At 53.2% G+C, this 24914-nt stretch overlaps 3 protein-coding genes and 1 long non-coding RNA gene across 7 annotated transcripts in view; 3 read left to right on the forward strand and 1 right to left on the reverse strand.

Moving 5' to 3' along the window:
* Positions 1–718: 718 nt before the first annotated feature.
* On the forward strand, positions 719–2644 carry HMX3 (H6 family homeobox 3). The gene is made up of 2 exons (XM_059395948.1): positions 719–1127; positions 1772–2644. The coding sequence occupies exons 1-2, from the start codon at positions 719–721 to the stop codon at positions 2443–2445; spliced, it is 1083 nt and encodes a 360-aa protein (XP_059251931.1). The 3' UTR covers positions 2446–2644.
* Positions 2645–3792: 1148 nt separating this feature from the next.
* On the reverse strand, positions 3793–6597 carry LOC132015434 (uncharacterized). Its single transcript, XR_009403678.1, has 2 exons — positions 6445–6597; positions 3793–4263 (listed from the first exon to the last, which is right to left on the reverse strand). It is a non-coding gene; the product is annotated as an uncharacterized LOC132015434 (long non-coding RNA).
* Positions 6598–6727: 130 nt separating this feature from the next.
* Positions 6728–14950, forward strand: HMX2 (H6 family homeobox 2). 3 transcript variants are annotated; one of them, XM_059395949.1, is made up of 3 exons: positions 6728–6871; positions 12697–12965; positions 13842–14950. In XM_059395949.1, the coding sequence occupies exons 2-3, from the start codon at positions 12698–12700 to the stop codon at positions 14390–14392; spliced, it is 819 nt and encodes a 272-aa protein (XP_059251932.1). In that variant the 5' UTR covers positions 6728–6871; position 12697; the 3' UTR covers positions 14393–14950. The 3 variants fall into 3 exon arrangements, with proteins under 3 accessions (XP_059251932.1, XP_059251934.1, XP_059251933.1); XM_059395951.1 differs by lacking the exon at positions 6728–6871 and adding an exon at positions 9197–9549; XM_059395950.1 differs by lacking the exon at positions 6728–6871 and adding an exon at positions 11259–11412.
* Positions 14951–18530: 3580 nt separating this feature from the next.
* Positions 18531–24914, forward strand: part of BUB3 (BUB3 mitotic checkpoint protein) — a 13369-nt gene continuing 6985 nt past the window's right edge. Inside the window, exons 1-5 of one of the 2 annotated variants that reach the window (XM_059398757.1) lie at positions 18531–18694; positions 19140–19334; positions 19899–19968; positions 21883–22034; positions 24678–24836. In XM_059398757.1, coding sequence (XP_059254740.1) covers positions 19140–19334; positions 19899–19968; positions 21883–22034; positions 24678–24836 — 576 coding nt within the window. In that variant the 5' untranslated portion in view covers positions 18531–18694. The remainder of the gene's footprint in view (positions 18695–19139; positions 19335–19898; positions 19969–21882; positions 22035–24677; positions 24837–24914) is intronic. The other variant, XM_059398758.1, reaches the window with a different exon arrangement.

Consider the following 24914-nt stretch of genomic DNA (forward strand, 5'->3'; position numbering starts at 1 on the left):
AGAGGAAGGCGCGGGCTCCGGGCGCCTCGGCTGTCAGTGCGCTCCCGGCCCTGGGCGCCGCCGGCTCTGCGTCCCTCGCTCGCCTCCTGCGCTCGCCGGAGCGCTCCGAGTGCCTCTTTAGCGGGAGCCAATATCCTTTTGTGCTAATAGGCTTGTCCTCATTTGCTGCCTAATTGGACTATATAAAGCCAATAACAGGCAGGCTCTTATAGCCCGAAGCCAAAGCGCCAAAATCCGAGCGGAGGCGAGGAGGGGGCGGTGGCGGAGGCGGCTGCAGGGCCCGGACTCGGCTGCGCCTTCGCCTGCCTAATCCCATTTGCCATTGTACGCGCCCAATCGCCGTATACTCCCCGCATTTAACTTGGATGACATTTTGATTTCATCATTAGCATCCGGCGCCGGATTGACGCAGCCCCAAGCCGGGGACTGCTCCTGCCGCCTCCTCCCGGGGAGCTGCAGCCGCCGCCGAGCCGCCTCGCTCCCTCTTTGCCGCGGCTGGGCCGCTCCCCGCCCCTCAGCACCCCTCCCACATGCGAGCCCGCCCCGGCCGGGTCCTCACCCCGCCCTCCCGCCGCTGGATTTGCGCCCGGGGCGGCCCCCGACTTTGCGCCCCGTAGTTGAGTTCCGTTTATGGTCTGATTTCCGGCCGCCCGCCTGCTCGCCCGGCCGCCCGCCTGTCCCGATCCCTCCCTCCCCGGGACCCGGAGGAGAGGGGACCATGCCGGAGCCCGGGCCGGACGCCCCTGGCACCGCTAGCGCGCAGCCCCCGCCGCCGCCGCCGCCGCCGCCCCCACCTCCCGCGCCCAAGGAGTCCCCGTTCTCCATCAAGAACCTGCTCAACGGAGACCACCACCGGCCGCCCCCTAAGCCGCAGCCGCCCCCACGGACGCTCTTTGCGCCGGCCTCCGCCGCTGCTGCCGCCGCCGCTGCCGCCGCCGCTGCGGCCAAGGGGGCTCTGGAGGGCGCGGCGGGCTTCGCGCTCTCGCAGGTGGGCGACCTGGCTTTCCCCCGCTTTGAGATCCCGGCGCAGAGGTTTGCCCTGCCCGCGCACTACCTGGAGCGCTCCCCGGCCTGGTGGTACCCCTACACCCTGACCCCCGCCGGCGGCCACCTCTCGAGACCTGAAGGTACCGACCTCTCTTTGAACTTTCCATGTTCTCCCCCGCGCGCCAGTACGGTCCCCGCCCCGCGCCGCCTCCCACCTCAACCCTGAGACCCCCGCGCTCTCCAACCCGCCGTTTGGCCAACTTCCTCCGGCCCCTGGCTTGCATCTACTGCCCGCGCGCCCGGTAGCGGCCCGGGAATCCAATCCCACTTGGTGAGAAAAGGAGGCGGAATCGGAGCCCGGGGCGCGGCGCTTCCCGGGAAAAGTGGCCTGGGGTGTGAATGGGGAGGCTTCAGCCGGCTGGGACCGGGGACGGGGCCTGGATGGAGGCAATGACCCGGTGGGCCCAGGCCAGAAGCGAACCTCTCCGTGGGCCCCTGGCGGGAGATCTGAGGGCAAAAAAGGAAGCGGTCGCTCTATCACCGTCCGGGGCTCTCGCCTGCCCCCGGGAGGAGGAAGGGGATCCCAGGGTGCGGGGGCCCTGCCCTGGCCCAGCCGGGAAGGAGACCCACGGGAACGGAGAGGCCTCGAGGCCTGGGGCTCAGAGGCCGGCGGCGCGGATCGAGCCTTCGGCCCCCGGGCGCCAGGCCTCGCTGAAGGCTGTGTCGGTGTGCGTGTGTGTGTGTGTGTGTGTGTGTGTGCGTCCGTCTGTCTGTCTCTCCCCAGCTTCGGAGAAGGCCCTCCTGCGAGACTCCTCCCCCGCTTCGGGAACCGATCGCGACTCCCCCGAGCCGCTGCTCAAAGCCGACCCCGACCACAAGGAGCTGGACTCCAAGAGCCCGGACGAGATCATTCTGGAGGAGAGCGACTCGGAGGAAGGCAAGAAGGAGGGCGAGGCGGCGGCGGGAGCGGCCGAGGCGAGCGTGGGGGCGGCGGCGGCGACGCCGGGCGCCGAGGACTGGAAGAAGGGCGCCGAGAGCCCGGAGAAGAAGCCCGCGTGCCGCAAAAAGAAGACGCGCACGGTCTTCTCGCGCAGCCAGGTCTTCCAGCTCGAGTCCACTTTCGACATGAAGCGCTACCTGAGCAGCTCGGAGCGCGCCGGCCTGGCCGCGTCGCTGCACCTCACCGAGACGCAGGTCAAGATCTGGTTCCAGAACCGCCGCAACAAGTGGAAGCGGCAGCTGGCGGCCGAGCTGGAGGCGGCCAACCTGAGCCACGCCGCGGCGCAGCGCATCGTGCGGGTGCCCATCCTCTACCACGAGAACTCGGCTGCCGAGGGCGCCGCGGCCGCGGCCGCGGGGGCCCCGGTGCCTGTCAGCCAGCCGCTGCTCACCTTCCCGCACCCCGTGTACTACTCGCACCCGGTGGTCTCCTCTGTGCCGCTGCTACGGCCGGTCTGAAGCCCGACAGGGGAGGGGGAGGGAGCGCCCGGCCGCCTTCCCAGATCCCGGAGGAGACTGGGCCGGGCCGAGGGCGCCGAGACGTCCAGCGGCCTTCGGGAACCGGGGCTTCGGCTCGCTGCCCCGGCCTCCCCTCCCCCAATCGGTAGCGTTTTGTAAGTATTTGCAATGCATTTTCGTGCAATTCACCCCTCACGGATTTGAGGCGCTTCCCCTCTTACTTTTGGTTTTGGTTCTATTAAGAAAGAGCAGGAAAAAGAAAATTCCCGGGTCATATACTTCGTCCGAAAGCTTTTGTAAAAGGTGCAACTCTTCCCCCTAAATTTGCATTGCGCTGTGGCTTTTTGGTTTTATTTTTATAGAAGAGAAATAAGCCGCAGACACCTAAACCCCTCTAGATTATTCACTTTCTATAGAACTATTTTCAGAAGTCCAGAGAGAGAGAGAGAGGGTGAAGGAGATAATTCACACTATCCTACTTTTATTCCTGGATTTCTGGGTGTGGTTCTCCCTCTCCAACCCCAGTTATCCTGCCCAATTTTCAGAATCTGAGAAGCCCCTGGTAGGAACCCCGGCAAAGGCCGCTTTTCCCGCAGAGGTGTGTCACCGTTGACCTCTTCATTCATCCTGCTTTGTGACTGTAGAATTCTCTAAGTGTTTAAAGGGAAAAGACAAGACAGCCCCAAATTAGACTTCTGATTATTGAAACAACTCCACACCTGGCCCGGTGTGAGTGGTCTTATTTATTAGTAGCATTTATTTTGGGGATTTCATTTGTTGGTAAATTATTATTATTACTATTATTGCTTTGTTCCCTGTTTTGAGAGAGTGATTTCAATATTTTTCTTTTTAAAAAAGGATCTGTCTTTTATCCTCCCCCCCCTTTTTTGTTCTGCAGTAAGTGTTGGACTTTTGACCTGTGCAATATTGTACAAAATTTCCTGGGAGCCTGATCTCTTTCTCCTCGGAGAGGAGCAGACGTTTTCACTGTGTATTCCTGGTCATTCGTTTGGGAGGAGAAAATTAAGAAGGGGAAAGAAGCAAGGATAGGTAGCAGTGCTCAAAGGTAGCAATGCTCAAAATACTGGAGCGCTTTAAGTGAAGGACAATCAATTTAGGAGAATTTTAACTTATTTGATATATGTACAGATTTCTTGTAAAGTTCACCCTCAACTCCCCAGGGCTCCTGGCTCTGCCACCCAATCTGTTTTCTTTCTGTTGGCTACACCTGTTGTTCTGCGATAGCTTGTCCTTCTCCCCACCCCCCATCTCCCTCGTCACTGCCCGGGTTCAGTCCCTTTTTAAGAAAAAATGAAAAAGGCCCACAAAATATTGTTACACTTAATGTTGTCGTGAAACTGAATTAATTAAAAAGAAAAGAAAAGTGACGCGTTTCGTGTTGCCAGAGTGTGTAACTTCGGACGATTTTCCGCAGAGCAGGTGTCTCTGAAACTCTTTTCTGCCTCTGCGCTCGCGGAGTCCAACCTGGACGCACATCCCCGCAATCCAGGAGGCGGCAGAGACAGAGGCGGCTTTGTTCGCTACCAGGGCTGCTCTCTCCAGTGTCTTTTGCGGCTTGCAAAGCCCTGCGCTCAGGGGAGAATGCGGGGCGGAAGGGGCGAGAACCTAAGCTTAAGTTTGAGAAATTGAGCGAAGCGGCAGCCGCGAGCCGAGAACTGGCTGGTAAATTTCCGATCGCAGCGCCGCAGCCTCGCATTCCGCGCCCAGGCCACGGTTCCGTCAAGAGCCTTGAGCTTCGGGGCAGGACATTCCCGGGCACTGGTTCGCGGGCCTGGATGGTGCTGGGCTCCGTTGCATCTAGAAGGGGGTTGGGGAAGAAGGGTGGGAACTTAGAATTTAGCTGTGGCCAGAGGCGGGTCTCTAAATCCTGCTGGGAGAAGCGGGATCGAGAGAGGGCAGACCCAGGGAGACCGACCACCTCCCGGACTGGGAGGCATCCCCAGGGCTTGAAGAACTGTGGCTCTCCGGGCGGCTCGGGTAGGGGGGGCGGTCCCGGCGTGCCAGGGAACACAGATCATCCGACTGTGGCAGCGGCCACTGAGCGGAAATGGTCTCCTCCCAGCCAGGCCCTTTTCTGTCCACCGGCGCCCACCACCTCCAGGGCAGCAGCCTCTCTGGTCTGCTGTCCCTGTCTGGCCCATCCCCGGAAGCGCAGAGCTCGAAGGTTCCCACCCGCTCGGTGGGCAGCCTGCGGAGGTGCAGTGCGCCGGGAACTGCTTGCAAGCGCGAGTCCGCTGACAGAAGCAGGTGCTTGGAGGCTCCTTGCCCACCGCAGGGCTGCCGGCCTTAGAGCATGGGGTCTGTACGCCCAGCTCCTGGCATGGCAAGTTTGAAGCTGGGGAGCCAGAAGGGGGAGATGAAGAACCTGTAGACGGTGAAGATTCCGAAGAGCACACTGCCGGCGCGTCCGCTGGGGAGCGCCTGCACGCGCTCCCATTCCCTCTCGCAGTGCTTTGCTGGGTTCCTCAAACCCAATGGACACAGCGGAATCTACTACGGCTGAAATGTTGAGTATCCTTTTCTATTGACGGGCAACTGCCCCCAAATAAACTGGCATGCGTTTATGGCACAATTTTAGCCTGAACCTCAGTGAAAATAGATCTCCCTTTATTTCCCTGTGGTTTAGAATAAAAACGAGAGCATGTGTCGTAAATGAAAAATAAACAAAAATTCGGGATCAAAATATGTTGTTCCTTGTATTACCTGCAAACACAGTGATGGCTTTTACTGTTGGCAATACTAACTGTGGGACAGGCCAATAACAGCTCATTAAAGATAATGTTGCAATAGCAAACATGTCCTTAGAGTTTACAGCCAGAACATGATGCTATCAAACGCCAAGAAAATACTTCTTTATTTGTGTTTGGATTCTAGAAAACGGTTCTTGACTGACCAAGTCTTTACAAAGTCAAGAAATAACTGGTTCCCCGTGCACACAGTTTATCCTTTGTCCTGCTCCCGGAGGCCTCCCTTTCCCTCCTATTGGGCAGCCCTGCTGCCCTGTACCGGTAGGTTTCTCTGTGGAGCCACGGTGCCTGCCCTAGGGGAGAAGGGCAGCATCAGACCTCCAGGGACTGGTGGCTGTGTGAGCCTAGAAGCTGACCCAGGTGGGAAACTTGCGCTTCCCTCCTGTCTGGTCAGGGTGGTCGTATTTCTCACGATGCGAGAGAAAGAACTGAGCCTCAGTGTGGGGGCACCAAGCATCACTGCTCACAAGGAAACATCCTAGGCTCTACCGCAGGGCTTTCTGAGGCCTCGGTGTCAGGAGAGCCCAAGAAACCTCTCAGTGCATGTGGGTCTGTCACATCTGGAGAGCTGCTTGGGGTCAGCTTCCCCTACAAAGAACGCTCTTCCCCACTCCCACTTCCCCAGGAATTGCCAGAGGCTGCTGGAACCGTTCAGCAGGAGGGGGCTATCTGAAGGAATGAGGGTACCTCTATGCACGGAGGTTCCACTGTGGGACGTCAGCCCTTGTCCCCTATGCTAGGACAGTGGGCCAACACCCCAGATTTTATACATTCACCCTCCTTGCCCTCCCATCGTAGAACTTAGCTTTCTTTCCACCTACCCTAACTTCAGAGCCTTCCCTATCTGTACCCCCTATTAATCTTCAAGTTAGTGCAAATGACACGTTGTTCTGGCGAAATCCTTCCTGTATCATCCAAATAGACACACCAGCAAACCCCACATAGGACGCACTCACGTGTGACATAAACACTCCCCCCTCCCCCCACACACACACTCTTTAGGTAGACCTTTACAGACCCTGATCCAGTGGCCCACTGTACACCCACCTGCATATTTTAGCATTACAGCTATCGCTAACACGCAAAATCAGGCACACTTTGTTTGAGATGACCCTGGGTAGCTGGTTTGCTCTGATGGCCCCAGACTAAGGCAAGCTGGGCAGAATCCCATGGAAAGCACTGGGCCTGAAAGCAGTCCAGCAGGAAGGCCCGTTCCTTCCTTCTCTCTCACCTGCGATAAAGCAACGGAGCCTGCCAGCACCCGGGCCGCAGACTCCCATACTCCTGTGGGCCGGGACCTGCCTCGGAGCCGAGGTCCCCACAATGTGGGTCTCTGCCAGTCTGAGCGCCCTGGATCGCCTGCGGGCCCTGGGAGAGCGCGCAGTCAGCGCCTGAGCTGTTAGTGTTGGCAACACAGATGTATTTCTTTTATTTGATAGTAAATAGAGCGGGTTTGTGTACATCAAACAGCGGCAAGACAGATATAAACTGCCCCCCCCTCCCGGTCGCCGGGCGCTCATTCTGAACCGGGACGTCCTCTTGGCAGGCTCCGGGCACGCCAGAGCCAGAGGCCTCGCGGGGAGAACACCAGAGCGCTCCCGTCTTCCCGCTCTCAGAGCGCGCGCTGGAGGGTAGAGCTGGGAGAAAGAGAAGGCCAGGTCGGTGAAATTTGCTTTCTCTTCCGCAGGCGGGCATGCGCCGGGCCAGCTACGGCCTGGGCGATGGGGGTGGGGGTCCGAGGAACGGGGATCTGAGAAATGGGGCCCAGAGGGCCGAGCAGCCTTTGGCCTTCGGGAGCTTTGGCTAGGCCCCGCGTTGTGGGGCTTCCCGGGCTGGGGCCATGCTCCCAGTGTGCGCGCGGGACACTTCAGCTTCCCTCGAGGGGCCCTGTGGGGTGCAGACTTGACTACTGCCTCCAAGATTCCATTTTGCCCCACCTCTCGCGGTTGTCCGCGCCCCGCGACCCAGTGGCCTCTCCAGGAGCCTTTCCCTTTTAGCGACCAAGCTCAGGGGACTCGTCCTGTCTGGGCGCGGACACGTGGCCCCGCGGAAAAAATCCGCCAGGCTCCTCCTCCAGGCTTCCCGCCCACTCTCTGCCCACCACCTCGCCCTGTCTGCCGGCTCTCTCGGGCTTCTGGGTGCCCGCGGTCCGAGCGTCCCGCTGTAGGTTCTGGAAGTGTGCACGCCCTTGTGTGCGCGTGCGCCCGCCCGCGCCCAGGCGAGGCGCTCTGCGCGCACGTTGACCCTTTGACCTATAAACAATGGGAGGGGTTGGGGGGGAGGTGTCAAGAGAGAGGAAAAGGCCGCCAAGGTAACTAGGCCGGCTGTACTTTGGAGCCCTGACTGCTCCGACAGGATATTGAGTTGAGATTTGGGGGCACTTGACTCCGCGCGTGGCCCCCTCCTGTGGGATACCCTAAAGACTTCTCGGGTGGAGAGCAGGTCTCAGACTGTGACGCAGACGTAGCCATCTCTGGGGTCCGTTTAATCGTCTGGGATTACTTCCCACCCTTCTGCCTCTAGGGTCCCCTAGACCTTCATTCAAGCCTCAGGCAGTTTCAGAGACCTGGGGCAGGGGGTGGCAGGAAGCTGCGTGTCTCCTTGCAGAGTTCCCGGGCAGTGCACACTGGCTGTACCCGCCCAGAGCCCCTTATCGGCTGCTGCTCCAGGCCACGAGTCTGCGGGGTGAAACTGCCCCATATCTGGGTCGCCGGGGTCCCAAAGGGATTGCTTCTGGTTGCGGTGGAAGGAGAGGAAAAAGAGCTGGGGGGTAGAAGTCTAGAGCGAGCGAACAAGCTCTGAGGAGAGCGCGTTGGCACCCATCGCTTCATCCAGAGAAGCCAGGTGGAGTCACCTGGTGTGCCTCACCGGAGCGCTAATGTCTTAAAGAAATAGAAAGAATCCCCTTCTTTCCTGAGCTCCTTCGCCGCCCTCGCCCCCTTGGTGATGGAGTGCACGCATCAGATTTTCATCAAAGTTCTATTAAGTGAAACATAGGTTGCAGGGCACCCTTTGATTGAAACAGTTTAAATTTTAATTGTGTTTTTAATTTGACATATAGTTGCAGAAAGGAATGACACTGCGTCGCCAAGGGGCGGTCGATTTTCTTAATTTCTCCCAGAGGAATTGATGAGTCTATCAGGCCACTAGATTGGAAACCCATTAAAGCTCTCTGGTTAGGCTGTTAATTGGAACTTGATGGATGTGGGGGGGGGGCGGTGTCGGGACTCGGCTATGCTGATCCAATCTTCATGACTTTCTGTTTTCCAATAAATTACACAATTCATTTTCCAGCCGCAGATTACATAAATTGTACACCTCTGGGGCTCTCTTTTTCAAATAGGGAGCCCTTTTCCCCAAAAGCCTATTGCGAGATGTCATTTGCACCAAAGAACGAACAGCAGAGGTCCTTGAATGAAAATCGAAACATAATCAACGTTTATACTTAGAAAATTTATTGAGATCATTTTCTCTGGTATTTCCTTATTTTAAAGTTTGGACGCACCATATATCATAATCCACTCCCGTAAAGGTGGGGGGGCAGACTGTGTTTAATATTTATCGAAGCTTGATTCCAAGATCAAACTTGTTTATGACTTCATCTGTCATTTCGGAGGGAGCCTCCTTCCATTACCCGGCTCAGCCAGCCTATTTCCCAACCGCTGCAGAGCAGAGAGGATCAATTTTTATTAGGCTCCTCGGCAAGTTTGCTCTGGGCCGCTTTAATATTGAGCAGCGGCATAATCTCGAGATCTAAACTTTAAGCGTCCTTTCAGCCTCGGAGTTTATCATTCCTTAGAACACGGTTGTGTCTAATTCCTAGGGAGGGGGCGATCCCCCAAATGAGGAGGGGCCATACTCCAGAGTTTGGGCGGTTGATCCTAACGCTGTAGGGAGGGGCGGAGCTACCCTTTGAGTAGGAGGGTGGGGCCAGAGGTGGTACAGAGTTGAAAGATTGCCACACTTGAGGACAGAGAGACGGGGTGTCTGTGGGGGGTGGTTCCTAGAGCTGACGGTTCCTGGGAGTGTGTTTTATAGCTGTGCTGGACCCAGGAGAGGACGTCTGGGTCCTTGCACCCTGGGTGAAGTCTCGGCGGCCCCCGGATGCCTCAAAGGGTTGGCGGGAAGATCGAGTCTTGGCCTTCCAGCCCCTGCTGCGTGACTGCTACCCGTGCCCTAGGGGCCGCAGCCCCCGCCGGTGACCAGCTGAGCATTGCAAGGGAGACCCCAGAGGAGAGTCCTTCAGGTTGCAGAGCCAGGAGTCTGCCTGGTTTCTGCCACGGCCTCCCTGCCTCCGTCAGGCGCCCATCATCACTTCCCTGGCTCAGGGCAGAGTGTGAGTGAGTGTGCGTGTGTGCGCGCACTAGTCGGAGCTCAGCGAGCGTCTGCTGACTCAATGCGTGCGAAGGCGGAAGCGTTTATGCAAGTGCGTGCGGGTGGCTTAATGTGTGCGCGTCTGAAGATGTGCGGGGTGGGAAGGTGGCGTAGGCTCCGCAGGACTCACAGCGCGCCTCTGTGTAGACCAGACGGTCAATGCGAGGGGAGGTAGCGAACAAACGGAGTGCGAGGGAAGCCAGATGGCTCCCTTTGACTTCCCAACTAGCCTGGGGTGAGGGATGGGGCGAGGTTGTGGGGTCGCGGGGCTGCGTGGTTTCCTAGTTTTGAGTCCCCAAATCAGTCCTCAAACCTCAGCACACCCCACCACGCTACACTCTCCTCCCCACTCTCGCTGCTCCTGGCTTTGGACCTGCTTCTCCGAGGTCCATCCCCAGAGGCCTGGCCGCCGCCTCACATGCTCCCCGCTCGGGCAGAGGCCAACTCCTTGGATCCTTGACCGCACCCATACATCTGCCTCAGCGGTCTCCAGATAGCAGAGGTCCTCACAGTCTCCCCCGCAGCTGTTCCCCAAGCTCCGTGCCAAAGCCTGCTCCACCCCTCGCCCCTCCCAAGGGCCTGGAATTGGCAGTGGAGTAACCTTGAGCTTCAATCTTCCCTACTCTGCTCAGGCTGGTCAATTTCCCCCACTGGGCCTCAGTGTCCCCGCCCGTACAACGGGGATGAAGATCTGCACCACAGGTTTGCTATGAGGATTAAAGTGAAGAGTGATAGGACGCTCCCGGCGTGTTCCAGGTTGCTGGGGCCAAGTATTTACTAATTAGAAGGGTCCAACCAATGCTCCTCTCCCCCACAACTCCCGTTTTCTTCCCCAGAGGGTGGCGGCCTCCGCTCTCTGGATTGGCCCATTTCCCTTGGGGTAGCATTGGCCGGAGCCGAGGCCGCAGGCGGGTGAGGGAGTCGGCTGTGTCTTTCCAGGAACCTCCCCTCTAACCCCCAGCCGTGCGGGAGCGCGCGGGACAGGCTGCGACGTGGCCCCCGAGCCTGCGCCGCGGCCGCGCAGAGAGGACGCACAAATTGTATTTCAGCGCCGGGTCCTTCCGGGTTAATGAGCTGACACCATGATTAAAGCTGACCATTTGTAATGTGTCTCGACCCCGCCGCCGAGCCCTGAAGAGGTTAATGCGGTAACGGAGGCCGGCACCTGCCCCTCGCCGGCCTCCCGGGCCGTGGCGCACAGCCCCTAGCCTCCACCCCCTCGCCTGCCCCTGCTCGGCTGCGCCGCCGACTCCTAATCAATTAGCCCATTAACGAGCCCTTCGAGGAGTTAAGTAGCGAGAGGTTCTGCCACGGGTAGGGCTGCAGTCGGTAACTCACCGCGGCTAATGATATTATAAGCGCGTTACTCAATAACCCCGCGCGGCGCCGGCAAGGAGGGAACTGCGCCGTCATGGTGCAGGGTCTGGACATTTGTGGGGACTGATTCCAGAGTCTCCTATCACCTTGGTTGCTTTTGGGGGGATATCCTAGGAGCGCGGGCTCCCAAGAGCTCTTGGTCCGGCAATCCCAAGGCCGCAGCCCCTGGGCGGGGTTAGGGGGACAGAACAGGGGGAGTGCGGTCTTGCCTGAGCGCCTTTGGGCCTTACCTCACCTTCGTTTCCTCCATGCTTGTATAGACAACTGTGCCCCGGGACCGTTTTGCCCGCACCAGGCTGCTTCTAGACCCAGTAACAGCCGATCCGGGAATTACAGGGGCGAGAGCCAGGGCTTAGAGGAGGCCGCTGGGAGGGAACGAGCCACGGTTTATTGAACACCTATCGGCGCCTCCGAGATGGCCACTTTGACCTAACCTAACTTCTTCCAGGTAGGCATTGCTTCCTCTAATTTTAGGAAGGGAGGAAACCAATGCTCAGAAAGTTTTAGTAGCATACCCAAAGCTACCCAGATGAGATTTGAATCAATTTTGCCTAATTCTAAAACCATAACCTGTTCTCGCCTTCTTCCCACATCAAAGCGCCTCTATTTCTGCAGCAATTCCGAAACCGCGGTCTTTGCCAAAACTGGAAAATCACTTGTGAAGCCGAGTGTGGGCTGTGGGCTAGCCAGCAAAAGTTTACAGAGTACCTACTATGGACTCCTAGTGCTTCTGGGCTCTCCACGCCTTTTCCACTCCTACCTAAGGCTATCCTCCAAACAGGGGAAAGGAGGAGGTGCTACTGAGAAGTTCATGCGAGGTACCCTGTGAGGGTAGTGAGGCTCTAACTGGAACTGGACTTGTCCTAGTTCACGCAGTCTGTAAGTGGTGGTGCTGGGACTTGAACCGGGATCTCTAGCAACAAGATCCCACCCCCAAAGATCGTGCAGGCTTGTGGGGCCTGTGATGGGGTGAGATCTGTAGGGTGGGGTGGCCAGCTGTTGTCTACTCCCGGGCCTCCCAGTTAAGCTCCCAGGAAGGGCATCAGGACCGAAGCGCATGCTCTTAAACCCCTTCCCTCCCTTGCCGAATGCAGCGGTCTACCCGGCGCCAGCTCGGCATGCCGGCTGCCGCTCCCCGGGACCTCGAGTTCCTCCGACGGAGGCACTGGACCACTCCAGCTCGGAGCCCCGCGCTGGCCCCTGCCCCTCAAGGGGGCCGGAGTCGGAGCGGTGGGAGTCACCACAGAGGCTAGGAACCTGGGCTGGAATCTACAGGCTGTTTTCGGCCCGGCTGTCCCTGGTTGGACACAGCGGATGCCGGCCGGCTTCTCGGCGCGCTCCGGGGCGCACAGTGGCTGCTTGCCCGGCCTGGGCTTTTTGAAAATTTCCGGGGCCGCTCGGCGGCGCTGCGATTGGCCGCGTCCGGGTAACCTCTATGCAAATGAGGCCGCGCCACCTCGGCGCCGGCGGAGACCCGCCGAGCTGGCGGGCAAGGAAGGGACATTCGCGGCGGGGCTGGGCGGGCGCACCCAGAGCCGGGCAGGCAGGGATCCCGCGCAGCCATCCGGTGCCCGCGTGTCCCCAGCGCAAAGGGGACGCCTCACCAGCTTCGCCGCCCCCTCCCCCTGGCTCCCCTCCCCGCCCCTCCCCCCGCCTGCCTGCCTGCACCACCTTCCACCCAGATCGTCTCTAAAGGGAGTTCTTGGTTTCCTCCGATTTCTTATGAACCCAGGATGGGCAGCAAGGAAGATGCAGGCAAGGGGTGTCCGGCGGCCGGCGGCGTCTCCAGCTTCACCATTCAGTCCATCCTGGGCGGGGGCCCCTCGGAGGTGCCACGAGAGCCCGCGGGCTGGCCGGCCAGGAAGCGCAGCCTGTCCGTGTCCTCGGAGGAGGAGGAGCCGGACGACGGCTGGAAGGCACCTGCCTGCTTCTGCCCAGACCCGCACGGCCCCAAGGAGCCGGGCCCCAAGCATCACCCCCCCATCCCCTTTCCTTGCCTGGGTAAGGATCGCACGCCGCCGGGCCGGCCGCGAGCAAGCTCTACGGGAGGGAAGCTGTGCCGGGGTGCAGGGCCCCTCTGGCCAGAACCCCGGCCGCCCGGGGTCCAGGGAGGAGGGGAGGGGACACGCGCGCGATGCTGTCTCCTCCTCCCGGAGGGAGCTCGGGAGGTGACGGGAACGGTCTTGGACGAGGCTGGGTTGGAAGGAGCGTATACCACAGCGGGCCGGTACGGGGCGGGCCGCACACACGGCTCTGCCCTCAATATCCCCTTTGTACATCGGTCGGATACTTTCCGAACAAGAGGTCTAGAAGTCGGGTCCCAGCGGTCCGTCTGTCTCTACCGCAATCTCTTGCAGCTTCTTTTTTCTCCTCGCTTCCTCTCCCCGCCCCCCCTCGGCCTGATTACCACTCCAAGATGATTGACAATGGTGCCTTTCAGAGATGGTTCCTCTTCACAACACTGACGAAGGGGAGCCCCGCGTTAGTCCTTAGCGTGATTTCCGAACAAACGGCCTGTGAAATGATGCCTCCCGATAAAGCTCGGGGAACTCTTCCAGCTCAGTTATTACAAGGCAAAATCACCTTTTAAAATGATGCTAGTGCCCCCTCCCCCCCGTCCAGACTTGCTCCCCGTTGCCACATGTCCTTTCTCCGAAGCTGGGGGGGGGGGCACAGAGACCCCATACTCTCGAAATAGCTGGGTCCCGCTGCCTTTTCAAAGCTAGGGTGCGGGGCTTCGGGTTCCAGCGAGAGGGAGAAGAGGAAGGCGTTGGGACCAAGGCTGCAGCCTCCTGCCATCCCCCTGGCCTCGGCCAGGACTGGGGGGTCTCGGAGGCTCCCCGACTCCATGCCTCCCTGTCTGTTCTCCCTCCCCAGGTACCCCCAAGGGCAGCGGAGGCGCGGGGCCGGCGAGCTCGGAGCGCACGCCTTTCCTCTCCCCGTCACACCCGGACTTTAAGGAAGAAAAAGAGCGGCTGCTGCCCGCGGGCTCGCCGTCGCCGGGGCCCGAGCGGCCGCGGGACGGCGGCGCCGAGCGGCAGGCGGGCGCCAAGAAGAAGACGCGCACGGTCTTCTCGCGCAGCCAGGTGTACCAGCTCGAGTCCACCTTCGACATGAAGCGCTACCTGAGCAGCTCGGAGCGCGCCTGCCTCGCCTCCAGCCTGCAGCTCACCGAGACCCAGGTCAAGACTTGGTTCCAGAACCGCCGCAACAAGTGGAAGCGGCAGCTCTCGGCCGAGCTGGAGGCGGCCAACATGGCGCACGCGTCGGCGCAGACTCTGGTGGGAATGCCGCTGGTGTTCCGGGACAGCTCGCTGCTGCGCGTGCCGGTGCCGCGCTCGCTCGCCTTCCCCGCGCCGCTCTACTACCCCGGCAGCAACCTCTCGGCCTTACCTCTCTACAACCTCTACAACAAGCTCGACTACTGAGCGGCCGCCGGCCCGCGCCGCGCTCTCCGGGCCGCCTCCAGCGGCGCCCCCTCCCCCTCCCTCCCCGGGGCTCCGGCGCGGGCCGGTGCGTTGCCGGGAATATTAAGAAATACACCATGTGTATTCATTATCTCTTATTTATGGCCTCTGCCCTACTTTTTGTTTTGATTGTTTCGGGTTATTTATCGGCATTTCTCAAGCCAGATCGCCTGCTTTCTAGCCAAAACAAACCAATACGCTTTGAAAACCATTTTGGAGGGGATGTTCTCGGGTGGCGGTGGGAAAGGGAGTTCCGGCCAGATCTACACTAATTGGTAGGGGAAAAAAATCAGAAAAACATCAACAGAACCAGGTACACTCCTCTCCCCATACATACACCTGTATGTACGTACATGCACACACAGCCGGCCAAGCCAGCGGGGGCTTCGGACAATGATCTCAACGCCTCTTTTCGTTTTCCTCGTCCCGAGGATGGGCAGGAGGAGACCTCAGATCTGTAAATATTTTTAAAGAGGGGGAAAAAAATAAAACATTTTAAGCATCGTTGCTAATTTTGGTGAGATTAATTGCCCAGCGAGCTAATGCGCGGCTTTATCCGATTTTCGGTGGAGGCGCGCGGCAGTAGAGGTCCTGCTCGCCCCACGTGGCGGTTGGGCCTGCGGTCAGTGGTTAAAGGCGGGGACCTCCGCACCGCCGAGGCCGCACGCGGGCTAGAGCTGCGCCCGCTTCCACTCCCTGGTGCCCATAGACCTGCAGCAGGCTGAGGCGCACCTGGGCCGGAATCCAGCTCCGGAGCCCGGGCGGAGAGGGACAAAGGCGGGGAGCCTCACTGCTGAAGCGCTGCCTTCCCGGAATGAGCATCTTCCCCGCACTGGGAGCGCCGTGGGCTTAGCCGCAACAGCGCGCCGGGCGACCTGGCCCAGCCTGGGCTGCGCGCCTCCTTCCAAGGGCGAAGGTCAGGTGGAAAGGCCGTGCCTGTACCAAGTGCAGAGCCCGCTTTGCTCGTCCCCCAACCCGGCGCGACAGGCTTGCAGCCGCGCAGTTCCCGAGCGGGTGGCACAGTTGTGCGTGCGGTGCCGCGCGGGAACTGGACGCAGAAAGGCGGCTCTTCGGCTGAGGAGGGATCTTGAGGCTGGAGACAAGGCAAAGCAGGCGTGGGCCACGAAGAAAGCGCGGACTGCAAAGGCGCTTCCGTGCACATTATTGTTGTTGTTGTATATTTTGCATTGTGCGTGGCTGAATGGCGGGGTCAAGGGCAAGCACGTGGCCAGTCGCGCTGAAAGGAACCTCGGCAGGGGGCCTGCGTGCCCACAGGCTTCCGCGCCCTAACACCTGCCCCTAGAAGGGCGCGGCACCCAAAGAACAGCAGCGCGAGTGTCATGCAAATCACAGAGTTTTGCAATGTTTGATCGCGGCCGCCTGTTCGAGTAAAACGTCGGAAAAGGTGGCTGGAATTTAGAGGAAGACGACGGTCCCGTGTCACGTGGGGAGAACCCCCCTGGTCCTGCCGCGTTCGGTCCCAAAGTCCCCTTAGCCGGTGCAAGGGTGCTGGGAGTGCGCAGTGAGGAGGTCGGACCTTACGCTCTAGAAGGAAAACATTTGCGTGATGGACTTGTCTCTGAGCCGAGAGGCATCGAAATTATCAGCATTTTATGGAAATGTAGAGGCTATCTGTAAACCGTCTGTGTGACCCGCAGTGTTCTGTCTGAACTGCTTGGCCTCCTGTCCATTTTGAGATCGTTGTTTTCTCACATAAGATTTCATGAAAATTACAATCTCTTTCGGGATGACGTTAGAGGGATGTTATCCAAGAACACATCTGCAGATGCTAAGTTAGTTCTAGTCCACTTATTTCCTTACAGCAAGTTCAATTCAGTAAATGTATACTGAGCCCTAGAAGTTGCTGAGAACTAGGCTAAGTATTGTATAGACAAAGAGAGAAAACAAAAGTGATACTGGATCTGTTTTCTTCTGACTTATTTGGTACATGTATTTTATTCCAAAGAATTTTTTCTTTCCAGATGACCCACTTTAAATTATTCTTGCCCTTTAAAGTTGTTATTTGAATATTCCATTCAGGAACAACCAGTTTTCTCAAGGAACCACTTGTATAAGAATATTCCATCCATCTCATTATTGTCTGCATTTCAATAGATTATGTTTTTGTCAAGAGATGATGGTTTTAACAGTATTGGGTCACTATATCCTCCTTACGCTTACTTCTCTTATAGGAAGTGGTTTTCTCCAGCCACTCAAGGCTCTTAATGGCAGAGTGATTTCGCCCTTAAGATTTCAGGGATGACCCTTTTCTGGTTTATCATATAGTGGATATTTCAACCCTTTTACTAATTCAGAAATTAGCAGCCCAAGGTGATCCAACAGTGTAATTAGTTTCTAGGAATTCCCTGCTCCTACAGGTAACTGAGTGTACACACACACAAGACTTTGCATTTGGATTTAAAATGTTCAAGATTCCATTGTGGCCAGATCTCCTATCTCAAGGCTATCAATTCATTTGAATGATCAGCAAAATCATCAGCCTCCATTTTAGGCTGTAAACTGGATTTTAAAGATTGACGTTTCTTAAAACTCGAATAGAGTCCGGCTGCAACTGTGTGCCCAGAGGGATCTGAATCATACACACACTGTATAATGAAATACTGTTAGATTTTATTAGCAGATAATTCATGTTCAGAATCTTGAAACTCTAATAGAATTAAATAAACAACTGGGAGAGGGAACCAAATAGAATTATTTGGATAAAATTATTTAGCCAAAGTTAGAACGGCAAGGCACTGCATTTTAAAATTCTTAACTTCACCATTAACTTGTTGAAAGAGAAAGTGTAGAGAACTGAGTATGAGGATTGGCATTGAGGGAGGGCAAGGATCTGTTCTTTTAGCGGTGATATCAACACAGTGGGCAGAAGGGTGATTACTGTGTGCATGCTCATTGTGTCAAGAATCCTAAAGAGAAGTGCACCTGAGGGGGTAAAGACCAACAACACTTCCCTTTATTAACATACCTTTAAAGTTAAACCCTTTAATTCCAACAATTTCTTCCCACTTCATACAAAATCACATAATAAGATTCGGACTCCCCTCCCCCGCAAGAGGCAGTGAAAAAGAGGTTACAGTGTGGATTAAACTGAAAATTGTCAATGAGTTTTTTTTATATTCAAGAGTAACTGAGCCACAGCATTCTAGTTATTAATTAAGAATTACTTTTCTTTCATGGAGATCAAGTAAGTTCCAGAAGCAACTTCTTGATTCTCCTATTTCTGGAGGAGTCCAGAAACAGATAATGGGAACAAACAGCCTGCAGTTCTAGGGAGTTTTGGAGGGTTGGGAAGTAAATGGGGAGAAGATTGTAGCTGTCATTTTAGGACCCTGCTTAAACATACAGAAGTTTTGAGCTTGAACACACTGCAGAGTAATTGTTTTCCAGTCTGTCCACCCTTCTAGACAGGGAGCTCCCTTGAGAGCAAGGGCTGTCCGATTAATGCATCTTCCCAGAGGCTCCCACCAGGCCTGGTATTCAGTAGGTGCTCCATAAATGTCTGAAGAAAGACGGAACGGAGGGAGAAAGCATAGTATAAATAAGGATGGCTTTTTATTATATCAATAGATCTTAAGACAATGGAAGATGTGAGATCTTGGTTCAGGGGTGGAAACACCAGGAAAATGAGAATAAATCAGAGCAAAGTAATGCAATTGATTAGAGCAAGTATTTCCACTCCAATTTTTGGTTAACTTAACGGGCGTGTGCATGTCCAGTGAAAGGGAGAAATGAAGTATTGACCAAAACGGGGTTCTTGAGTCTGAGAGACTGAGGTGGGAAGTGAGCCACGGGTCAAACGGGAAAGAACATCTTTCCCGCCTAATATTTAGATGAGCAGCCGGGCGTCGCCTCCAGGGAAACTACATTTCCCAGCGTGCCGCAAAAGGGCGGGAGAGAGCGTGAGCTCATCCTGGGCGCGGGGCACTTTGGGAATTGTAGTTTCCACTCGGCCCTCACGAGGACCGGAGCCTTAGGCGTGCGCTAAAGGAAGTCCACGTGATCGGAAAAGCCGCTGTTTGCCTTTGAGCCGGAACAAGATGGCTGCGTTGACCGGCGCCGGGCCTCCGAGCGGACCAATTGGTTGCCTCGAGCGAGACGTTGGCGTTTGAAATTAGCCAATGGCAGTCACACGCTGGAGCTTCCTCTCCGCCTCTTCTCGCCCAGCCCGCGAGTACTCGGAGGAAAGCGAGGAGGTGGTGGCGGCGGCCAGCAGCGGCTAAGTTGCTTCGAGGGGAGTCCAAGGTAGCAGGGACGACGCGACGGGACGCTGGGGTGGATTCTTGGGGGACATCCCAGGTCCGGAGCCGGCAGAGCCATCCACGGGAACCCGTTTGGCTTCCATCCCTCTTGCTTTATTTTAGGAGCGTCCAGGGCGGTAGGCCCGGCGGAGGGGCCGGGGTGCGGGAGCCCGGGGAGGGTTAGGGGTGCCCCGGCGCGGGCGGGGCAAGTTGGGGCGCCTGGAAGGGGCGGCCGTGGGTGTGGGGGGGTGAGTCCTGATTGCGGCGGGCGCGCTGATGCTGCGCAGGCGCAGACTCGTTCTCTAGGTCCCTACCCCCCGCTAGGCAGCCCCCCCCCCCGCGCCCGTAAGGAACCCCCTGTCCGTGAAGCCCCCCTGAATGCTCGACCTGCCGTCGGCCCAGCACCCCATCCTGGACCCTCGGGGACTGACTGGTCGCTTGTTCCGTAGATGACCGGTTCTAACGAGTTCAAACTGAACCAGCCACCCGAGGACGGCATTTCCTCGGTGAAGTTCAGCCCCAACACCTCCCAGTTCCTCCTGGTCTCGTCCTGGGACACGTCGGTGCGCCTCTACGACGTGCCGGCCAACTCCATGCGGCTCAAGTACCAGCACACCGGCGCCGTCCTGGACTGTGCCTTCTACGTAGGTGTCCTCAGTTCGCGCACCTGCCCGCTTTGTTTCAGGATGTCCTGTGTTGGGAGCGTCCTTACACTAGTGTGGGGCAGAAGCTTCTGTCGGTGGTGGTTTGGATAGCACTGCAGATTTTCCCGAACACTGATCTTGAGACAAATACAGTTTTGGGGGGAGGGGCTGGGGTTATGCAGATGTCTAGATGTCAAAAAGAGTAACCTTGCAAACTCTGTGGATATATGACGTTTGTATTTGAAATTTGCAACAGGACGGTAAAATTTGGTTGCCCTTATCAAAAGGAAGGTTGTTTTTTTTTTTTTTTTTTAAAGCTAGGACATAGGAATACTTATGTGCTCTCAGCCAGTGTGGTGAATAATCCTTCCTTAATTTGCTGATGTTAATTTTGGTGACCAGTTATTTGCTGTATTTTGTGTGCGTGTGTGTGTGTGTGTGTGTGTGTGAGCCCAGTGTACATCAACCTGAGCATAAAGTGAACAGTTGGCTGTAGAAACAGGATTTTGAAATTCTTTATAAAGGTCTATAACTTTTGAATGACTTGAAACTTTTTTTTGTTAGGATCCAACACATGCTTGGAGTGGAGGATTAGACCATCAGTTGAAAATGCATGATTTGAACACTGATCAAGGTAATATGCCACATTTTTACCAGTTTATTGTTTTCTCAGCTAGGGTACTGAAGTGTAAATGTTTATTTAAGAAGAGTGGTTTTGCTTAGTTTCCGAGTGTTTGCAAGTAAAAGTGGCTTAACCGTTAAATTACTGAACACAAAATACTATCCATGTACTTTTTCAGTAAATTCATTTCCATGTAGATCACCACTCTAGGTGTTTACATGAAGTTACCCTTAAGTGTTCGACCCTTACCTGTCCTCAGAAGTGGACTGGATGCCATAGTAATCTACTGCTCATTAAAATTTTGCAGGACAGTGCTGATGTCTGAGTGTTCTTTTTTCAGAAGCTTATTTAGTTCAGACTGAAGGATGATAGGTTTTTAAAAATTTGATGTTATAAAGTAGCCAGTCCTGTCCAGCTGCTGTAATTCTGCTTGTGTGATGATTTAGCGTAGAATATGCTTCAGTTGCATTTATTGAATGGATAAGAAGATGACACATTTTTTTTTTTTTCCACTTAATTTCTTCGAGGCCCGGATAGGAAATGTCTTGACCAATTTTTTATGTTGACTTTGGAGCAGAGCAGAAATGGAATGGAACTCAAATGAATAGAACCTCTTGGAGCATTAAAAAGAATGCATATATTAGGTATAGATGTGCTTGAAGCAGTTGGCAAGGCACGAAGATAGGACTAGCTGAGGATGAGCTGGACAGTTGGAGGATGAAAAGAAGATGAACACAATATTTTGTCAAAAAATAACTCAGGAGAGGTTATTTCAGGAAAGTCACTTTGTCATGTAATTTAGAACTGCATAACTACTTGGTTTTGTTAGCTTATTTCGTATAGTAAGTTAGCTTGTGGGTTTGGGTCCTATTTGTTGGAAAATTTAGGAGGAAAAAAAACCACAGAAATACAAAGATTTTTGACATGGAGACCATAGTTAAGGGAATTAGCTGTTTACTCTCAGGAGGTCATTGTTGAACTATATGAGGTCCTCTTTTTTCTTGTTTAAGTGATATAGCAGGAACACAAGGAGGGGGACTGGGAGAGGGAGAGGCAGGCATTGAGCAGTCAGCCCCATGTGGGTCTCCATCCCGGGGCCCTGGGATCATGATCTGAGCTGAAGGTAGTCACGTAATGACTGAGCCACCCAGGCACCCCTTAAATGATATATTTTTTAAATAGGTAGTTTTCCCGTTTGAGGATCAGGACCACATACTGTTCTTTGTCATACCCTTAGCACATGACATAGATTTGGCACATACTAGAGATTTAGGAAATGTTCGTTGAATGAATGGGTGAGATAGTGTGAAGAGTTGAAATTGAAAGGAAAGAAATTGCCTTTTGGAAATCTGACCCACGGTGAAAACCAGGAGAACTTGTCATAAGACTCTTCTGCCTTCCTTATCCCCCAGCTCTCAGATATCCTGTTAGACCACATAAACAAGTTTCTTATAAACATTAGCTTTAATGCAGAAAATTTTATCCAGATCCAGAAGACCAGAGTTTTCTACTCATTGTTTCATTCAGCAGGTATTTTGAGTACCTACCACGTATCAGAACCTGCAGTAGATAAAGTCAGAACTATAGAGTTGAATAAGGCTTCTGATTTTAAGAAGTCTAGAATCATTGTAAGGAAAAAACCCAGATATGCCACAAATTTAATATAATGTGAAATTCAGGTCAGCCTTTGGTAGGGACCATGTTAGTGAATCAAACTATGCGTTATAAGGTGAACAGAAAGGGATGGGTGACAGTTTGTAGTCATGGAGAAATTTTTTTGTATGCAGGCATTTTCATTGAGTTGGTGGAAGCAGATTCATTACAGTTTAATGAGTGTTTTCTTCTATTGTTCACTTGAGGAATCTTTGTTTAGTGGAGATAATGAAGCCGGGTGATTTTTTTTTTTTTTCCTTTTCCCTCTTGTAGAAAATCTCGTCGGAACCCATGATGCCCCTATCAGATGTGTTGAATATTGCCCAGAAGTGAATGTGATGGTGACAGGGAGTTGGGATCAGACAGTTAAACTGTGGGATCCCAGAACTCCTTGTAATGCGGGGACCTTCTCTCAGCCCGAAAAGGTAGGCTCTTGACATTCATAATAGGAATTTTAATCTTTGGGGTGATTTGATTTGATACATGGTTGGTGAGTATGGTGTTGAATTTGAAGGTTAATTAAGAGTTGATGAGGGGTGCCCTGCTGGCTCAGTCGGTAGAGAACGTGACTCTTGATCTTGGAATTAGGAGTTTGAGCCCCACATGGATGAGGCCTAGAGATTAGTTTTAAGAAGTTGGTTTTTTTTTTTGAAGAGAGGGATTGGATTTTGGTATTTGGGTGAACTTCTTTTTCTGTTTGTTGTCATCTCTGTACTGGATAGTAGTAGCTTTTAAATAAACCCACTGCTCTGTATGGTTACTGTATTGTTAATGCTTTAAATCCCAGGACCGAGAAGCAACTCCGTGCCTTTTCAGAGAAGTCATTTAGCAAAGACTTTTGGATTGCCTTAAACTGGGTTTGACGTGCCCAGACCAGGAAGTGGGACAGAGCATCACTCATTTTCACTTACCACCTGAGGTTTCATTGGAGTGGACTGTTAAGAGGGTGGAATGGGTTATCGCTTGAAGTTAGTGAGAAAGGTATTCTATATTCCCTGGGTTTTGCCATTTATTAATTTATTTTTAATGTTGGCAGATGTTGTTTGAAGGCTCTCCTGAAGAAAGCTTTTTAAAACCCAAAGTTTGTGTTGTTCTAACCTTTTGATCTGTACAATGAAAGTGTAATTGAGCTTTGTTGCTGTATCCTCATCAGACTTTATCAGGTGGTAGTTAATTTTAAAGATTGATTGTTTTAGCAGTTTAAAGGTATCCTTCACTCCAGTCTATTTCCTTAGTGTAAATACACTATTCAGTTCCTGTTAGCCATCATTATATACTGTAGTGCATCCAAAGAGCCATTATTTCTGTCACATCACAGTCGAATCTACTCCTGGCAAGACCTTTGTTCAGAATAAAATAATTGCATTGTTTCTAGTTTTGATTTATGGTTTTATGTAACATGTTAAGAGCTGTGATAAATTGCTGACAGAATATCGTATAATGGACAGCCACACTGAATCAAGCTGCTTATTGGTTCAGCAAGGTTCATTATGTCACTTTTTTTAATACTTTCTTTGATAAATGTATACACCTAGTCACTGGCATGACAGTGGTTTCACATGATTTACGATCAGTGGGGATAGAAAGCCCTGTTAGAAGCTTGTGTGTCACCTGTATAGTAAAGATTTAAGATAAAATTCCCAGTCTGATTGTACTGTTATAAATCGATCTCTTTCTGGATTCTGTTTTTAAAGTTTGCCATCTCACTGTCGTAGGTTAATTTCTGTTTTTCTGCAAACACTGTGTTTTCCTGAATAAAGTGCAGTAGACCTTGCCTTTCTCTTATTTATATCTGCTTATGGTGATCTACTGTTGTGAATCTTCTTAATTCCTCGTATTTCCCTTAGACAAATTAGTTGTTGAATTTTAAGGTCAGAAATCTGAGACTCTTGGATTGTTGTATTGTTAAACCTAACTTGGTATTTTGGGGTGGTGGTATAGAGTTAACACATTAGTAATTACTAACCTTGCGGTTCAGTGACTGAATGTTAAAGAGATGTCTTAGCAGGCCATGGGCTCTCTTCATTTTTTAATAGTGATTCTTCAGGTTTTAAAATATTAAATCAGATTAAATTAGAGTTAGTTCTTAGTTGAAAGTAGCAACCAGAGTACAATTTTATGCCTGAAGTCTAGATTTAAAAAAAAAAAAAAACATTATTTAACATGATCAGGAAAATATATTTTGTCACCATTTTCATGAATTCGCTATTTGCATTTGACATAATTTGAAAGCAAACCACTTGAAATACTTGCAGGAAATTCTGTGATTTATTGTAAAGGAATTTTATGGAAATTTAAAAAATACTGTAAAAAGGGCATTATATGGGGAAAATAAATGCATTTAAAGGAGAAAATGCTTTTTAAATTTTCACTAAAGATGAACTTTGTCTTGAGTGTTTAGTAGGATGTCAGGGAACAAGAATGTGCTTTGTCACATGCCAGACTACTGTCCTTGTCTTTTAATTTTGAGTACATGTGCCACCAACAGCAACTAAGCAGCTAATTAATGATGGCTCCTTCATTCTTCTTGGAAAGGCCTATTTATTCACTGTGACAGCTAGAAAATCAAGATTTTTAGAGTTACAACAGGAGATCTTTTTTAAAAGGGCAGTCATAGAAAAATAATTTGGAAAATTATTATTTTGTGAAAAGCTAGAAGCCTGTTGAGAGGTATCTTGAATTGTTACTTGGCTTTATTATCTCCTCTTTGAGTAGTTTTTATACTTTCATGTTGTTAACTAAATGAAGCAAGAAGGCTGGAAAACTAGCTTAATAATTGGATTTGTTTTAGTAACCAAGAGAATTAAGTCTTCAAAAGTGTTTTTGCAGAATTAATTAGAATGTACGTTATATGATCCATGGCTAAGTAGTAAGAATATTTCAGGTTGGTAGTTTTGTGCACATTACTTGGTTTATGTAACTGTAGCATTTAAAATTTAATAGCTGTGTTTGCGAATCTGATTAGCTAACTTTTTTACAGTTTCACAATTAGTAGACTTCTTTGGGGGACAGAATGGCCTGTTCAGGCAGGTGGATGGATTTTAGTAAGATTTGGTCTTTCTTGAAAGGTGTACACCCTCTCCGTGTCTGGAGACCGGCTGATTGTGGGCACTGCAGGCCGCAGAGTGCTGGTGTGGGACTTACGGAACATGGGCTACGTGCAGCAGCGCCGGGAGTCCAGCCTCAAGTACCAGACTCGCTGCATCCGGGCGTTTCCCAACAAGCAGGTACTGACCTGTCCCCAACCCCCCCTACCCACCCCCCCCCCCCCCCCCCCCCCCCCCCCCCCCAGCCCCCCACCCCCC

This window comes from Mustela nigripes, chromosome 4 (assembly GCF_022355385.1).
Source record: "Mustela nigripes isolate SB6536 chromosome 4, MUSNIG.SB6536, whole genome shotgun sequence".
NCBI classification, from domain to species: domain Eukaryota; kingdom Metazoa; phylum Chordata; class Mammalia; order Carnivora; family Mustelidae; genus Mustela; species Mustela nigripes.

Excerpts from the sequence above, each read along its gene's own strand:
- HMX2 (XM_059395949.1), top strand. The coding sequence starts at position 12,698 with ATGGGCAGCAAGGAAGATGCAGGCAAGGGGTGTCCGGCGGCCGGCGGC. Across the intron at positions 12,966-13,841 it reads CATCCCCTTTCCTTGCCTGG|GTACCCCCAAGGGCAGCGGA; the intron begins GTAAGGATCGCA and ends CTCCCTCCCCAG.
- HMX3 (XM_059395948.1), top strand. The coding sequence starts at position 719 with ATGCCGGAGCCCGGGCCGGACGCCCCTGGCACCGCTAGCGCGCAGCCC. Across the intron at positions 1,128-1,771 it reads CCACCTCTCGAGACCTGAAG|CTTCGGAGAAGGCCCTCCTG; the intron begins GTACCGACCTCT and ends GTCTCTCCCCAG.